The 14,271-nt window shown below is 59.7% G+C and overlaps 1 protein-coding gene across 13 annotated transcripts in view; it reads left to right on the top strand.

Moving 5' to 3' along the window:
- Nucleotides 1-11,874, top strand: part of Cpne5 (copine 5) — a 66,657-nt gene extending 54,783 nt beyond the window's left edge. For 8 of the 13 annotated variants that reach the window (XM_021259907.2, XM_087184450.1, XM_021259906.2 and 5 more), the window contains 9 exons: nt 75-128; nt 2,922-2,983; nt 6,925-6,971; nt 8,326-8,507; nt 9,000-9,127; nt 9,238-9,340; nt 9,487-9,544; nt 9,824-9,897; nt 10,694-11,872. In XM_021259907.2, the coding sequence (XP_021115566.1) occupies nt 75-128; nt 2,922-2,983; nt 6,925-6,971; nt 8,326-8,507; nt 9,000-9,127; nt 9,238-9,340; nt 9,487-9,544; nt 9,824-9,897; nt 10,694-10,906 (921 nt within the window). In that variant the 3' untranslated portion in view covers nt 10,907-11,872. Of the gene's footprint in view, nt 1-74; nt 129-2,921; nt 2,984-6,924; nt 6,972-8,325; nt 8,508-8,999; nt 9,128-9,237; nt 9,341-9,486; nt 9,545-9,738; nt 9,898-10,693 lie in introns of all 13 variants that reach the window. The other 5 variants (XM_004846676.4, XM_087184449.1, XM_087184448.1 and 2 more) reach the window with 2 other exon arrangements.
- The last annotated feature ends 2,397 nt before the right edge of the window (nt 11,875-14,271 follow it).

Here is a 14,271-nt window from a genome sequence, read left to right as displayed (position 1 = left end):
GAGCCCCAGGGGTTGGCAGGAGCCCCAGGGCCCAGCCCTGACAATGTGGAAACGGAGACCGGTTTTTCCTACAGGTGATCAACCCAAAAAAGAAAATGAAGAAAAAGAAATACGTGAATTCTGGCACGGTGAGTAATCCCTCCACTCCCTGTAGCCAGGTGGAGACATTCTGAGCCCTAGGTCTGGTGTCAGGAGCCCAGGGCGGGTGCCTGTCTGTCTGTCTGTCTGTGCAGAATGCGGACTCTGAGCTGGAGGGGCTGGGCAGGCGGGGTGGCAGCCTCCAGGTAGACAGAGCAGGCTGAGTCAGTGGTGCAGCCGGGCAGGGAGCATCCAGCAGGACAGCCCTCAGGGCTTCCTGCTGGCAGGGGGAGGAGGAGGCAGATGGAGTCCCAGGAATGGGGATTCCCCAGGAGCTCTTTGGCAGTGTTTCCCTGAGAGGCAGACAGACCTCAGCACCTGCTTGCCTTGAGAGGAAACCAGGCTGCTGGCTGGGCGGTGACTCACTCAAGGTCACACAGCTGGAAAGCAGGGGTGATGGCATCAACACCTGTGACTCCAGCCACTCCAGGTGCTGCCTGCCACTGCTTGCCTGTGCCCGCCAGATAATGCACTGGTGCACATGGCTTCTGGGGGCTGAGCTTCACATCATTCATGCTTTTTTTCCCCCCCTCCTTCCCTCCCCCTCCCCCTCCCCCTCCCCCCTCCTCCTTCCTTTTTTGTTTGTTTATTTGTTTGGAGACAGGGTCGGTCTGGCTATGTAGTTCAGGCTGGTTTTACTTTTTTTTTTTTTTTTTTTTGGTACCAGGGATCGAACTCGGGTCCTTGCGCTTACACAGCAGGTGGCAAAACCACTGAGCTAAATCTCTGGCCCGTGGCTTTAAACTCACCATGTAGCCCAGGCTGGCCTCAAACTCACAAACTCACAGTGATCCTCCTGGCTCAGCCTCCCAAATCCTGGGAGTACAGGCGTGGACCACCACACCTGGCTTTCTCCCTGTGTCTGTAACCTGGTTATGTGCTAACGTCTGCCTGTCTCTCAGGGAAACACTGTCCATTCTCAGGACTCCTCTTCCCCTGCTGGCCTTCAGGAAGCCCTGTGGGTGGTCTCACTGCGACACTGGGTGCTGGGCAGCAGTTCCAATCTATGCATTACTGCCCGGCCATTTCCCTGTTTGGAAAATGAGGCTGATGAATCCCCTCCCTTGCTCCTGCATGGGGTGGTGGTGGGAGGCATGGGGAGATGTGGGCCTCTAAACTGTAAAGTACCTGCTCGCCCAGGCGATAGCACCACGGCCTCTGTGCAGTGCAGACCCCTCTTTTCTTGGGCCACAGCTGCTCGTCGGGTGCAGTCCGCACTGGAGCAGGAGAGCCCTTGGTCTGTCTGGCTGTTTAGCACCCCTGGCTTCTGCCTCAGACTGCAGTGCACCCCCAGTCTCCTGAGAACCCCCAAGTTCTCCCCTATTTCCTAAATGCGCCTGGGAAAGGCAGTACCTTTCCAGCCAGGAGCTCTCGGTGTACAGCTGAAAATACAAAAGTTCAGAACCCACTGATCTCAGATTTTAGAGACGAAGAAACCCGGCCGGGAGAGGGGATGTGGTTTGTCCAAGGTCACACAATGAGGTAGGGATGAGCGGGCCTGTTCTCCTTTGCTCCAGCAGATGTGAAATGCAGGTGCCTGGGCCAGTTCCCTGGGGCTCTGATTTAGAGGCCAGGCCGGGTCCCTGGAATCTGCATTTAGTGCTTTTCCTACTTTCCTTGCCGCCTGGTGAATCCCCATGGGCTCGGGTAAAGATGCCCGGCTTCTGCATTTCTGCATCCCTGACCGGCCTGGCCCCGCTTTGGGCAGCATCTGTGCTCAGGCAAGTCGGGCACTGCAGGGCTCCCATCCCTGGCTGCAGGTGAGGCTCACAGGAGGAGCTGAGTAAAGATCTCGGGAACTGCTGTCCACTGCAAACTCTGAGATGGCTGGTGTGGCCCCACCTGGGCTGCCAGCTGTTCCCGGCGGCGTGAGTCAGGGCTGAAGTCACTGCCACCGTCCATTCCTGAGTCTGAGCCACTGCACCTGGGAGGGGGCTCTCTTGGTCCTCTGGACACCCACACTGTGGTCATCATGGGTGGTGTCCCTGGGCCCTGCTCAGCACCCATAGACTGTCCCCTCACCCAGGCCTGTGAGTGATAAGAAACAGCTCGCTTTGTCCGGCCCTGGGCCAGTGACAGTAGCTGAATCTTCACCAGCAGGGGGCGCCCCAGCTCCTGGAGGATCAGGTGCCCTTCCCAGGAGCCAGGTCTGCTCAGTCTGCTCATTGAATCAGCCTTGGATGCCAGGTTTTCTGGCTCCATGATCCGAAGTCTTTATGGCAGTGGCTTCCTGTCTCGGCAAAGCTAATGTCAAAGCCACCAAGGGACAGAGAGCAACAAAGAGGCCTCTGTCCAGGAGAGGGCTCTGGAGAAAGCACAGGCTGCTTACAGGGGTCTGGGGTCCCAGGCGGAGACCGAGTAGCACCAGAGGGAAGGGTGGGCATGGGGAAGGTGTGAGTTAAGCACAGATCTGAGAGGCGTGTGCAGGGTTCACTGGCACACGTGGGAGGCGGCTTGGCATCGTGGACAGCGGCCCTCCATGTCCACCCCTGGGTCTCGGGCTCCCCTGCCCTTGGCCTGGGGAATTTGAGTGACAGGTGGGACCCTGGGGTGCAGTTTGGCACTGTTCATCCCACCCTGCTGTGGCCTGGAGCCCTGTGTCGCCTCCCTGCAGCCTCACTTTCCTCAGCTGTGAGAGGTACAATCGCAGCTCTTCATGGGGCTGCCGCGCATGCTTCGTGTGGCATGGTGGGCCGAGGGCTTGGCATGTGCTGGCTGCAGCATTGGAGCCTAAACCGTGCCCAGCCCCTACTCCCCGCTGACCGACCCCCTCTGCTCCCCAGGTCACCCTGCTCTCCTTCGCTGTGGAGTCCGAGTGCACCTTCCTTGACTACATCAAAGGAGGGTGAGAGCAAAGGGGGTCCCCGAGTCTGCCCCTCTGCGGAGGGACGGGGCTTCCACCGCCATGCCCCGTGCTGGCCCAGGCCTGTGACACCGGGCTCCACGCAGACCCTCAGCCGGCAGGGTCATGTTGGGTCCCCTGCAGAGATGGCACCAGGAGGGGGCAGGAACTGCATGACGAAGAGCCCTGCCTTGCGGGTACCCAGACGGGAGTTAGAGGAGCAGGACTTCTGGGCGGGGATGGGGCGGAGGTGCAGCCCGCAGCCCTGGGAGAGCCTTGCTGGCGTGCATCCTGCCAGGGCAGGTGCCAGGCCAGGGCGGGAGCCCACAGGTGCAGGCGGGTGAGCAGCAGCACCTGCCTGGGAAGGGGAAGGCCAGGGGCGGCTGTCAGGGTTCATCCCAGCCAAGCAGGCTCCGGGCTGCCTGGCTCCTGGGGGGAGGGAGAAGTCAGGCCCCTGTCCCACCCACGACCACAACGGCACCACTCCGCTCTCCTGAACTTGTGCCAGGTTGCCAGCTCCTCTGGTGCCCACCCCTCTGGCCCTCTGCTCGCCTCCGTCACAGCCCCAGTGAGCAGCTGGCTCTCTCTGGTCAGACACTCCTCAGCACGTTTCTGCTGCTCACCACGCAGAGCTCAGTGGGGTTGGGGCAAGGATGTTATGTGTGTCTCACACACAGCTAGGTGACAGCAGGGTTCCTGCCGTCGCAGCACTTCTCCTTCTGTTCCACAGCCCTGACTCTGCCAGGCAGGGCGTGGAGCGGCTGGAGCCTGAGGAGTTCAAAGGCTGGAGCCCTCAGAGGCCGGGCATGGCCAGGCTGGCGCCTGTGCACTGAGCCCATTGGAGCCCCAGCAGCTGTGGCCTCCCTGCCGCTCTCTGAGAGGACCAAGTGGGCTCTGCGCAGCTGGAGGAAGCCGATGGAGGCGGCTGTATAGGTTCCCTGTCCTCCCTCACCACCCACAGGGCCCAGGAGGAGGGCTCGGGCACCCCTGCCCCGTGTTCTGCCCTGAGGCGCAAGGAGCAGTTTTCCCGCTGTTTCCTTCCCCGTTTTCTTGTCCCCGAGCAGAGCAGGAGAGGACAGGTTAAGGCATAAGGCCAGCATGTCCCTTGCCCTAATTTCGGAAGAGACAGTGTCTCCAGGCCGATGATGTCCCCTGCTGTCCTCTTGCAGGCCAGAGCTGCCCTTCCCAGGGTCCCCAGAGCAGCCACTGGGCTGTGGACCAGAGGGCCCCTTCCGCCAAGGTGGCCTCGTCCCCCATCCCCAGCGCCATCTCAGAGAGGCCCCGCCCCGGGAGATCCCAGCACCCCTCCTCACCCTTCCCCACAATCCCTGGGTTTCTGCTAAAGAAGCCCCAGCCCAGACTGGCAGAATTGGCGCCTCTGGAGTGGGGCCTGGAATCTGCTTTGTAAACAAACTCCAGGGGTGATCAGAGGGCTTTAGTCTTTTTGTTTGTTTGTTTGTTTTGGTACTGGGAATGGAACTTGGGACCTGTAGCTTTCAAGGCAGGCAGAACCACTGAGCTAAATCCCCGGCCAGAGGGCTTTAGTCTTGTGGGATTCAATGCAGCCTGCATCTAGCAGAGCCCAGAACAGCTGAGCCCTTGGGAAGCATGGACTCAGAATCTGAGTCCTCCACACCAACTTTCTATTATGCTTTACTTTTACGTTTTGTTTCTTTTGAGGCAGGGTCTTGCTATGTAGCCCAGGGTGGCCTGGAACTCACAGCCATCCTCCTGCCTCAGCTCCAAGTACCGGGATTATAGACATGCCTGATTTAACATTTTATTTTATTTTGACTTTTTACGATTTCAGGCATGCTGGGCAAGTGATAAGGAAGAGGCCACAGAGTATGTGGTGATGAGAAACTGGGGCATACACCTGAGTCCCTGGTGCTGCAGTGTCTGGGGTACACCACTGAGCTACACCCCTAGTCCCTAATTTTATTGTGGAAAATTTCAAATATGTGCAAAGGTGGAGAGAAGAATAATGAACCCTGGATACCATTCACTCAGCTTCGGCAATTAGCAGCTCAGCCGTCATGTTCCACACCCTGTCCACTTTGTCCACTTAGGCCGAAGTCAGTCCGAGCCATCATCACCAGTGCTTCAGGATGTCTCTCTAACCCAAAAGGACTTTCTTTGTAACACATGGCCACAGTGACATAATCACCAAAATAAATCACAACCCTAACAATAATACCATAGTAACTAAAAATCCAACACTTCCTTAATACCTAATATCTAGAGACAGTGTTCAAATTCTCCGAATGTCTTATAAAGCACCCTCCACCTCCAGTATTGAAGATTGAACCCAGGGCCTTTGCACTAGCTACATCTCCAGCTCTTTTATTTTTGTATCTTGAGACCAGACCTTGCTAAGTTGCCCAGGCTGGTCAAATTTGGGATCCTTCTGCCTCAGCCCCCCAGACTGCTAGGATTACAGGCATGCAATACCACACCCAGCTTTCTCATAAAGTTTTAAAATTTTGTTTATTGCTTATGTATTTTGTGGTGCTGGGGCTGGAACCCAGGGCCTTGTGCCTGCTGGGAAAGCACTCTACCCCAGCCCTCTCATAAAGTGTTTGTGTGTGTGTGGAGCGGGATTGAACCCAGAGCCTTTGCATTGAGCTGCATCCCTACATCCCCAGACCTTTTTTTTTTTTTTTTTTTTTTTGGTACCAGGGATTGAACTCAGGACCTTGTGCTTGTAAGGCAGGCACTGGAACCACTGAGCTAAATCCCCGGCCCCCCAGCCCTGTTTAATTTTAATTTTTTTTTTTGAGACAAGATTTCACTAAGTGGTTATGTTGCTCAGGCTGGGCTTGAACCTGTGATCCTCCTGCCTCAGCCTCCCAGACTGCTGGGATTGTAAAGAACAACCATCATGCCCAGCTTCATAGATTTTTTTTTTTTTTTTTGGTACCGGGGATCAAACTCGGGTCCTTGCACTTGCACCCAGCTTCATAGATTTTAAATTGGTTTGTTTGAATCAGAAATCTAGGCAAGGGACCTCGAGTTCAATCCCTGGTACCAAAAAAAAAAAAAAAAATCCAGTCAAGATCCATATGTTGACTAGTGGACTTATCTCCTAATTTTCCTTTTTTTTTTTTCAGTACCAGGGATAGAACTTGGGTCCTTGCACTTATGCAGCAGGCGGCAAAACCACTGAGCTAAATCCCTGGCCCTCCTAATCTTCTTTTTGTCTGTTGGCTCCCCAAGCACCTGAAGGACTCCACAAGAGATTCTGACTCATAGGGCTGGGGATTTAGCTCAGTGGTTCTGCTGCCTGCCTTGAAAGAGTAAGAACCTGAGTTCAATCCCCAGTACCAAAAAAAAAAAAAAAAGAGATTCTGACTCAGGAGGTGTAGAGGGGGCCTGAGATTCCCAGCTTCCTGGGCAATGCTGACACCGCAGGTCCATGGACCTCTCATCGGGTTGTGCTCCTCAGTTTCCTAAGGACTCAATTTTGCTGGCTGCATCCCCATGGTGTCATTCAACTTGTGCCTCTGTCTCCTGTATTTCCTGTAAAAAACTGGTCGATGGGAATGCTAAGGCCCAGTCAGGTTCAGACTCAACTTTTTGGCAAGACGAATTCATGGTGGTGCCCTGTTCTTCCCTGGGGAAACCAGTAACATCTATTTTGTCACCTGTTTTAGCCCTGAATCAGGAGGCCAGTGAGACTAGTGCTCACCCAGCCCACTCCAGTGGCCCCCAAGGGCCCCTTCAGGAGGAGGGAAGTAATCACCTCCATGTGCCCGGCAGAGCCTCCTCCAGCTCCGGGTGCTTACAGCATCCTTTGGAGGAGGGAACAGCGGGCTTCACTGTCTCAGTTTCTCATCACTGAGGCCACACCCTTGGCACTCAGTGGCTCTGTCCCTCCTGCCCAGCACCATCTGCCCTCTCCACAGCCCCCCTTCCCAGGTGACCCCCCTTTCCCCCTCTTCTAGGACCCAGATCAACTTCACAGTGGCCATTGACTTCACCGCCTCCAACGGTGAGTGGGGGATGGTGTGGGGGGGAGACTTAAGGGTGGCGGTGATGGCCCTGGCCATGAGCCACTGGGTCCCTCATATCTGTGGCTTCTTCCTTACCAAAAACAAGGTCCCTGGGCCCAAGAGACCAGAGGTGCAACTGAGATGGCAGAGGTGTCTCAAGTCACACTGTTGACACTAACACAGCTGGGCTTGGGGGCCACGTGCCAGACCCTGGCCCTGCCCTTGGGGTGCCCAGAGCAGCGATGTGTCCTTCAGGGTCACGGCTCCTCTCCTGAGGGGCCCAGCCCATGGGCTGGAAGGGACAGTGGGGACCAAATCTGCTCCGTGGTCCTCAGGAGGCAGGGACCCCAGTGCTGACCTCACCAGGGTGGCTATGCCCACTTCCTCCCCTCCTCTGACCGGCTCAGCATCTCCCTGTGGCCAAGTCTCAGGGAACAGGCACTCAGAGAGGTCACAGCCTGCTCAGGTTCTGGACTCTCGAGGAGGGTGCTCAGTCAGCGTTCATTTTGGTGCCAATCGGATGATGCCAAGCCCGGGCCCCCCTCCTGTGTGTCAGGAACCCCTCTTGTGCTGCAGCTCAAGCATCATAGGGTGCTGAGGTCCCAGAGCTGGGAGGCCTCAAGGACACTAGTGACACCTGGTTAATCCTCCCAGCGGTCCTGGGGATGGGGACTGTTGTTATCCCCATTTTACAGACGAGACTGAGGCTGAGAGGTTAAGGGACTTAACCAAGTCCACACCAGTGGCAGGGTGTGCCCTGGCTGTCCCTGCTGCTGGGCCTCTCATTAGTGACCCCATGGTTGACATATGGACTCTGAGAAGGGTGACAGGGACTGTGGGAGAATCCATGGCAGGAGGTAGGGTGGCAGGTCTGGGGAGGCTGTAACTTCCTGTGGGCTGCTCGGGGCCACACTGAGATGATGCAGAGGCAAGGGAGAGGGATCATGCGTGGAGTGGACAGCCACTGCCCAGGCTGTATGGTGGGGATGGCCAGGGGCCTGTGAGGCGGGGCTGAGGGTGTGCAGCAAGGATGTAGCCTGGGGACAGGGGCCAGATGGGATCCTGTGTCACCTCCTGGGCTCTGGGTCTGCCCAGGCGGGACAGGAGCCCCGAGCCCTGGTGGCCATTTGACAGCTCGGCCTTGTGCTATGCAGGCGTGAAGTAGGCGCATGGGTGGCAAGAAGCAGGCGCTATCCCAAGGCCACTGCTGTCTGATCTGTTTTCTACTTCAGCAGCCAGGGTTTGCCATGGGATCGAATATGGAGCGAGAGAGGGGAGTCCAGGAGGAATACAGCAAAGTTAGGGTGCCCTTGCCCACCCCGCTCCGTGCTGACCCAGTGTCCCATGTCGCAGGGAACCCCTCGCAGTCGACGTCCCTGCACTACATGAGCCCTTACCAGCTGAACGCCTATGCGCTGGCGCTGACTGCTGTCGGGGAGATCATCCAGCACTATGACAGCGACAAGATGTTCCCCGCCCTGGGCTTCGGGGCCAAGCTGCCCCCTGACGGCCGGGTGTCCCATGAGTTCCCGCTGGTAGGGGTCAGGAGGAAGGAAGGGCTGGGGTCGGGGGCCTGCCTGGTGGCCAGAGCGGCCCGTGGTGTGCAGGGAAGCAGAGAGAGTGGAGGGAGGAGCTGGGAGTGCGGCAAACTCTTCCGGGTCACCTAACAGGAAGTCAGCCATGAGCCCCCAATCAGGCACCTTCCAGAAGTCGCGTCTGAGCACATGAGGTGTGTGTGTGTGGGGGGGGATCCAGATATAAACCGTAACAAGGGGTGACGGAAATGGTGCCGTGGTGGGGTCCAGCGCCCTGTGGAGTTGAAGCCTGGGGCGGTGTCCTCTCTGCCCGCCATGAGCAGCCGTGCCGGGTGCCATGCAGGGCGCAGGACGTGAGGGACAGAGCAGCCGCAGGCCCTTCCTGAGTTGCTCAGACCCCCACGGCCTCTTAGGACGGTGGGGGGACGCTGGCCAGAGGTTCTCGGGGCCCTGGGGTGAGCCCTAGGCCCAGCCCCCTCCTCTGCGCCCCAGAACGGCAACCAGGAAAACCCCTCGTGCTGCGGCATCGACGGCATCCTGGACGCCTACCACCGCAGCCTGCGCACTGTGCAGCTCTACGGCCCCACCAACTTCGCGCCCGTGGTCACCCACGTGGCCAGGTGAGCCTCCGCCCGCCCCGCCCCGCCCCGCCCCGCCCCGCCGTCCGTCCGTGCGCGGTGCCCCTCCCCAGGGCCTGGGGGGCGGCCGTGACCCAGCTGTGCCCCGCCAGGAGCGCGGCGGCCGTGCAGGACGGCTCCCAGTATTCAGTGCTGCTCATCATCACCGACGGCGTCATCTCCGACATGGCACAGACCAAGGAGGCCATCGTCAACGTGAGTGGGGTGCGGGGCTGAAGGGTGGGCTCCCCCGTCGGGGGAAACGGGCCGGCCGGGGCCTTCTCCCCATCACGTGTCCTCGCCTCTCTCGCGCATTTCCCCACCTTTTGCCGCTCTCCTTTCAACGGCCTTGCGGGGCCCAGGCTGCCAAGCTCCCCATGTCCATCATCATCATCGGCGTGGGCCAGGCGGAGTTTGACGGTGAGTCCCCACCCCGTGAGTCCTGGGCTGCGGGGGCCGTGTGGGCGCGGGTGGCATCGGTGAGGTGCAGGAGTGGCGTGGTGCCCTCACTGGGAGCCCCTCCTGCCCCCTCTGCCCTGGGTGCCTGGGCCCTGGGGCTGCAGCAGAGGCCCACCCGGCTGGACAGAGGTTCCGTTCCCATCTCCTGGCCTCAGAGTCCCCAGCTCCTGCATGGGCGTGCCGGGCAGCCTCTGCCCCTGGGACTGGGGGACAAGTCTGCCCCAACCTCCCCCCGTGCAGCCATGGTGGAGCTGGACGGCGATGACGTGAGGATCTCTTCCCGAGGGAAGCTGGCTGAGCGCGACATTGTCCAGGTGAAGCCCGCAAATAACTGCAAGAGCCCCGCAGCGGCCTGCCAGTTCTGGGGTCACCTCCTCCGTCCCGGTGGCCGTGCCCTGTCCAAGATCCTCTGCCTGGCAGCTCCCCGGGGAGCTAGCACCCAGCCCTCTGCCCTTGTGGTGGGGGAGGCACTGCCGGGGTTGGGTTTGGAAAATCCAAGGCTCCAGGCAGGAGCAGGGGTCACAGGCTGAGCTCTGTGTCCCGGGGAGTCCCCATCTGGTCGGGTCTGCTGCTCTCAGGGGCGGGAGACTGCAATAGGGCAGACCCTAGAGAAGCTATGCAGGGAATTTGGGGCCTGGGGCCAGAGCAGCTGGGGGAGGGAGCAGTACCCCAAAGCCTGGAGGTACAGATACCTTGGGGCACTCCCCGGGGACTGGGGCAGAAGGGGACCCAGGAAGAAGCGGGAGGGGCCTGGCTCCAGCTGTTGGCCAGAGTCCCCCAAAGGTAGAAGGGCAGGAGGGAGGCGAGTGGGCTCTGCTGGAGAGGAAGGAGGAGGCCGGCCTGGGAGGGCGCTGCTCCCTGTTTCCCAGTCCCTCTGGGGAGGTGGGGGGATCCTGGGGCGCCCTGGCTCGGGGAACAGGTGCTCAGCCAGGATCTGTTGAGTGGCTGTCAGAGCAGTGACCGTGACAGTCCCTCCAGGGCTTCACCAGGAAGGGTGACTGGGTGGAGAGGGCAGAGTCTGGGGGTGCCCATGACATGACCCCCAGGCCTGGAGATTTGGGGCTCGGGACCCACAGGAGGCCCTCCTGACTCTGCCTCTCTGCCTGACAGTTTGTGCCCTTCCGGGACTACGTGGACCGCACAGGCAACCACGTGCTGAGCATGGCCCGCCTGGCCCGAGACGTGCTGGCCGAGATCCCGGACCAGCTGGTGTCCTACATGAAGGCGCAGGGCATCCGCCCCCGGCCCCCACCCGCAGCGCCCACACACTCCCCTCCCAAGTCACCGGCCCGCACGCCCCCCGAGTCCCCCCTGCATATCTGAGCCGGTGGCCTTCTGGAATCTGCCGGGGCAGAGCCTCCGGAGGACCTTCCCAGTTCCCCACCTCACTGGCTCCAAACCCAGGGCGTTGGGATGCAGGGGTGACAGGGGTGCACGTACTCTGGGCCTGGGGTTTAGGGCTCCAGCCCAGCCAGGAAGGTGTTCGTGGGGATCCCTGGGGTCCGTGTCTGCTCACCTGGCCCTGAAGCCTAGGCTGGGCCTCCTGCCCCCACCCCCTTAGCTGTCCTGTGCCCCGTTTCCCGTGAACTGAGACGTGGCCCTCCAGGGATGCTGCAGCAGGGGACAGGCCACACGCTAGACCAGGCCTCTCCGGCCGCATCTGCTGCTTCCGGACGCACAGACCCCAGGCCTCTTGGCAGTGGGTGCTCGGGCACCTCCAGGGGGTCCCCTCTCCTCTGGGGCTGCCGGCCCTTCTGCTCTCCTGGAGGCCTGGGCGCTCCTGCCCTTTGCCCTCCCAACGTGGGGACAGGGGACTGGAGACCGGGTTCCAGCCCTGCCCCTGGGGGAGCCAGCGAGGCCCCTGCCTTTGCTCCTGTTTCCACACCCTCCCAAGGAGCAGGTCAGCCAGGCCAGAGGCCTCTCCTGCTCACGCCCCAAGGCTCCATCCATTTGCGCCCCGCCCCGCTGCCTACCCTCCCCAGCCTGAGTCTCACCCAGTGCCATGGCACGAGGGTCACCCCACCCCCCTGCCACCCGGCGCGCCCCAGTCCTCAGCCTGGGCCTCGTGTCTGAGCCGTGGGAGGTGGCGGAGCGGTGTCACCCTGGCCCACAGCCGCCAGCCTCGCCCTCCCTGGTCCTGCATGCCATCCCCTGCCACAGGGCACCCGCCTGCCACCTCCCTCCTGGCCCTGCATGGCGGTGGTGGTGTTCCTGCTGTCTGTCCTGTGCCCCTCTGAGACAGTCTGTGGAATTTGCCTTAGACTGAAGTAAATCTGGTTCTTTTCCTAGTCCCTGATGTCCCTTTCTGCTGTGACACATTGCCTGGACCCAGGCCCTCTTCTCTCCCTCCCTTCAGTACCTTCGCACCGCAGGGGCCAAAACACAGGCCCTGTTCCCACTAGAAGCTTCCAGCACATGTGCGCTCACAAGACAGGGAGACCCAGCCGGTGCAGGCACACTGGCCAATAGCACTGCTTTAGGCAGCGAGAAGACTGACAGAAATAAGAGGATAGGAGGCCACGGAGTGGCCTTTACATGTGGTGACCGCTGAGGGGAGCCCCAGGGAAATGAGACAGGAACCCATGCTGACAGGAAGCCAGGCATGGCAGTGCACACCAGTAATCCCAACTCTCTGGGAGGCTGAGTCAGGAGGATCACAAGTTTGAGCACAGCCTGGGCAACTTAGAGACTTATTGAAACCCTGTCTCAAAATATAAAGGAATGGGGAGTTTGAAGGCCTTGGGGTCAATCCCTAGTACAGAAAAAAAAGCCATGCTGGTATCTGGGCTCTACACAGAGGAAATAGCTAGAGATAGTGTGTGCAAAGGCCCTGGGGTAGGAGCTGGGTGTGGAGAATAAGGCAGCCTGTGGGGTTGGAGCTGAGTTAAGGGAGTCTGCAGGAGGTGGGGCCGCCGAGGTGAAGCCTAGGCCTTGCAGGCCTCCGTTAGGTCTTTAAGCGAAAGAACAGGGTCAGGTTCCCTGCAGCACCCACCTGTTCCTTACTCCTCTCTCAGTACTTAGCTTTAGCACCGGGCCTTTCGGGCACACAGTGACACCCTTGGGCCAGGGGGAAGGACTCCCCGCCATTATCGGGGGGGGGGGGCGGCGGTGGCTGGAGTCCATGGGCACTGAAGGGGCTTAGGCCCGACCTGGATGCCCAGGAGGAGGGCGGCCCTCTCTGCGGCATGCTCACCCCAGACCGTCCCTGTATTTAGACACCCTGACTGCTGTGAATGGGAGCAGGGTGGGGCGCAGCTGGGGAGAAGGGTAGTTCCCATAAGCTGGGCTTGGCTTCCCTCACCTTGGGCTCCCTGGCCACAGGGAAATCAAGGCTCCCAGCCGCTGCCCCGGGGCAGCACGCCCGCCCCACTGTGAGCATCTTTGTTGTGCCTCACGCTGCAGCTTCTCTCCTGCCTTCTTCCCCAAGGTGTGTGCTGCAGAGCGAGAAACTGCTGTCCGTGGCCTTCAAGATTCTGACAAGTCCTGCAGGAAAGAAACTAGCTTGACTCAGCATACTCCGCTATCTCCTAAACTTTTCAACCAGAGTCAGAGTGTGTGTATGCACGCTTGTGCGTGTGTGTGCACGTGTGTTTAGCCGGAAACACGCTGACCAGGCGAAACGTGCTGTCTTGGGAATTTTGGTAGAGGCGCTCTCCTCTTCCTGGGCTAACCCCAAGGCCAGAGGCTGGCTCCAGGGCGAGGGCCGAGGGGAGGGAGAGCCTGGCGCTGGGTCTGGAGGGAAGGACGGGCTGGGAGCATGGCCTCGCCAGCCACCATGGGGAGAGAAATCACACAGAAGACGACAGCGTTCAGGGAGCCACAAGCCCAGGCGTGCGGCTCCAGGGGAACTGTAGTTTCTCGTTCCCTTCCTGGGCTCGGGGTGTGGAGGGGCCGGGGCGGGGCCTGAGGCCCCTCCCCCGCCAGGCTCCCAACTTCCGGGTCGAAGGTCGCCAGGTGGCCAGCCCCTGTCATTCATTCCCGAGGGCCCCGCCCTTCGTCTGCCTCGCTGCGATAAAGCGACCATAACAGCGATGACGCCCGACACTTGGGCCTGCTGTTTCGGACCGGGAGAACGGTGTAGGAGCCACCCTGGTCTCCTGGCTCCGCAGACCCGCCCGGCTCGCAGGGGGCCTGACACGCAAGGCCCGCTCCGCGGATGCCGGGGATCAAACCCGACTCGCTGCTTGGTAGCACCATGACTTCCGGAACATCATTCAGTGCTTCTCTACCTCAGTTTGCCCAGCCATAAGGAAAGATAGGCAATAAAACTGATGTCAACAGCCATTGTCCCTAAAGACTGAGATTTTGGAAATTCTTTTTTTTGAGACAGTCTTGCTACTAACCCAGGCTGGCCTGGAATTTGAGATCCTCCTGCCTCGGCCTCCTGAGTGCTAGGCTTACAGGCATGCCCCACCATGCCCGGCTCATTTTGTTCTTCTTTTTTGGTACCAAGGATTGAATTCAGGACTTTGCGCTTGCGAGGCAGGCTCCAGAACCACTGAGCTAAATCCCCGGCCCTCATTTTGTTCTGAATAATTTCTAAACGTTCTGCAGGCAGTAGAGACTGCTTTATAGTTGCATAAATATTGTTCACACATGTGAATGTTTCAACAAAGCCCTGTAGCCCTGTGAAGAGGGCGGATGGGACAGTGGATTGAAAAGGCTGAGAGGAAGCCCAGAGTCCCTCT

This window comes from Heterocephalus glaber, unplaced genomic scaffold (genome assembly GCF_053883595.1).
Source record: "Heterocephalus glaber isolate CG9 unplaced genomic scaffold, H.glaber_assembly_v1.0 deba00001497, whole genome shotgun sequence".
NCBI classification, from domain to species: domain Eukaryota; kingdom Metazoa; phylum Chordata; class Mammalia; order Rodentia; family Bathyergidae; genus Heterocephalus; species Heterocephalus glaber.
Note: the sequence above shows the minus strand (reverse complement) of the source record. Positions and strands in the feature narration are given on the sequence as shown.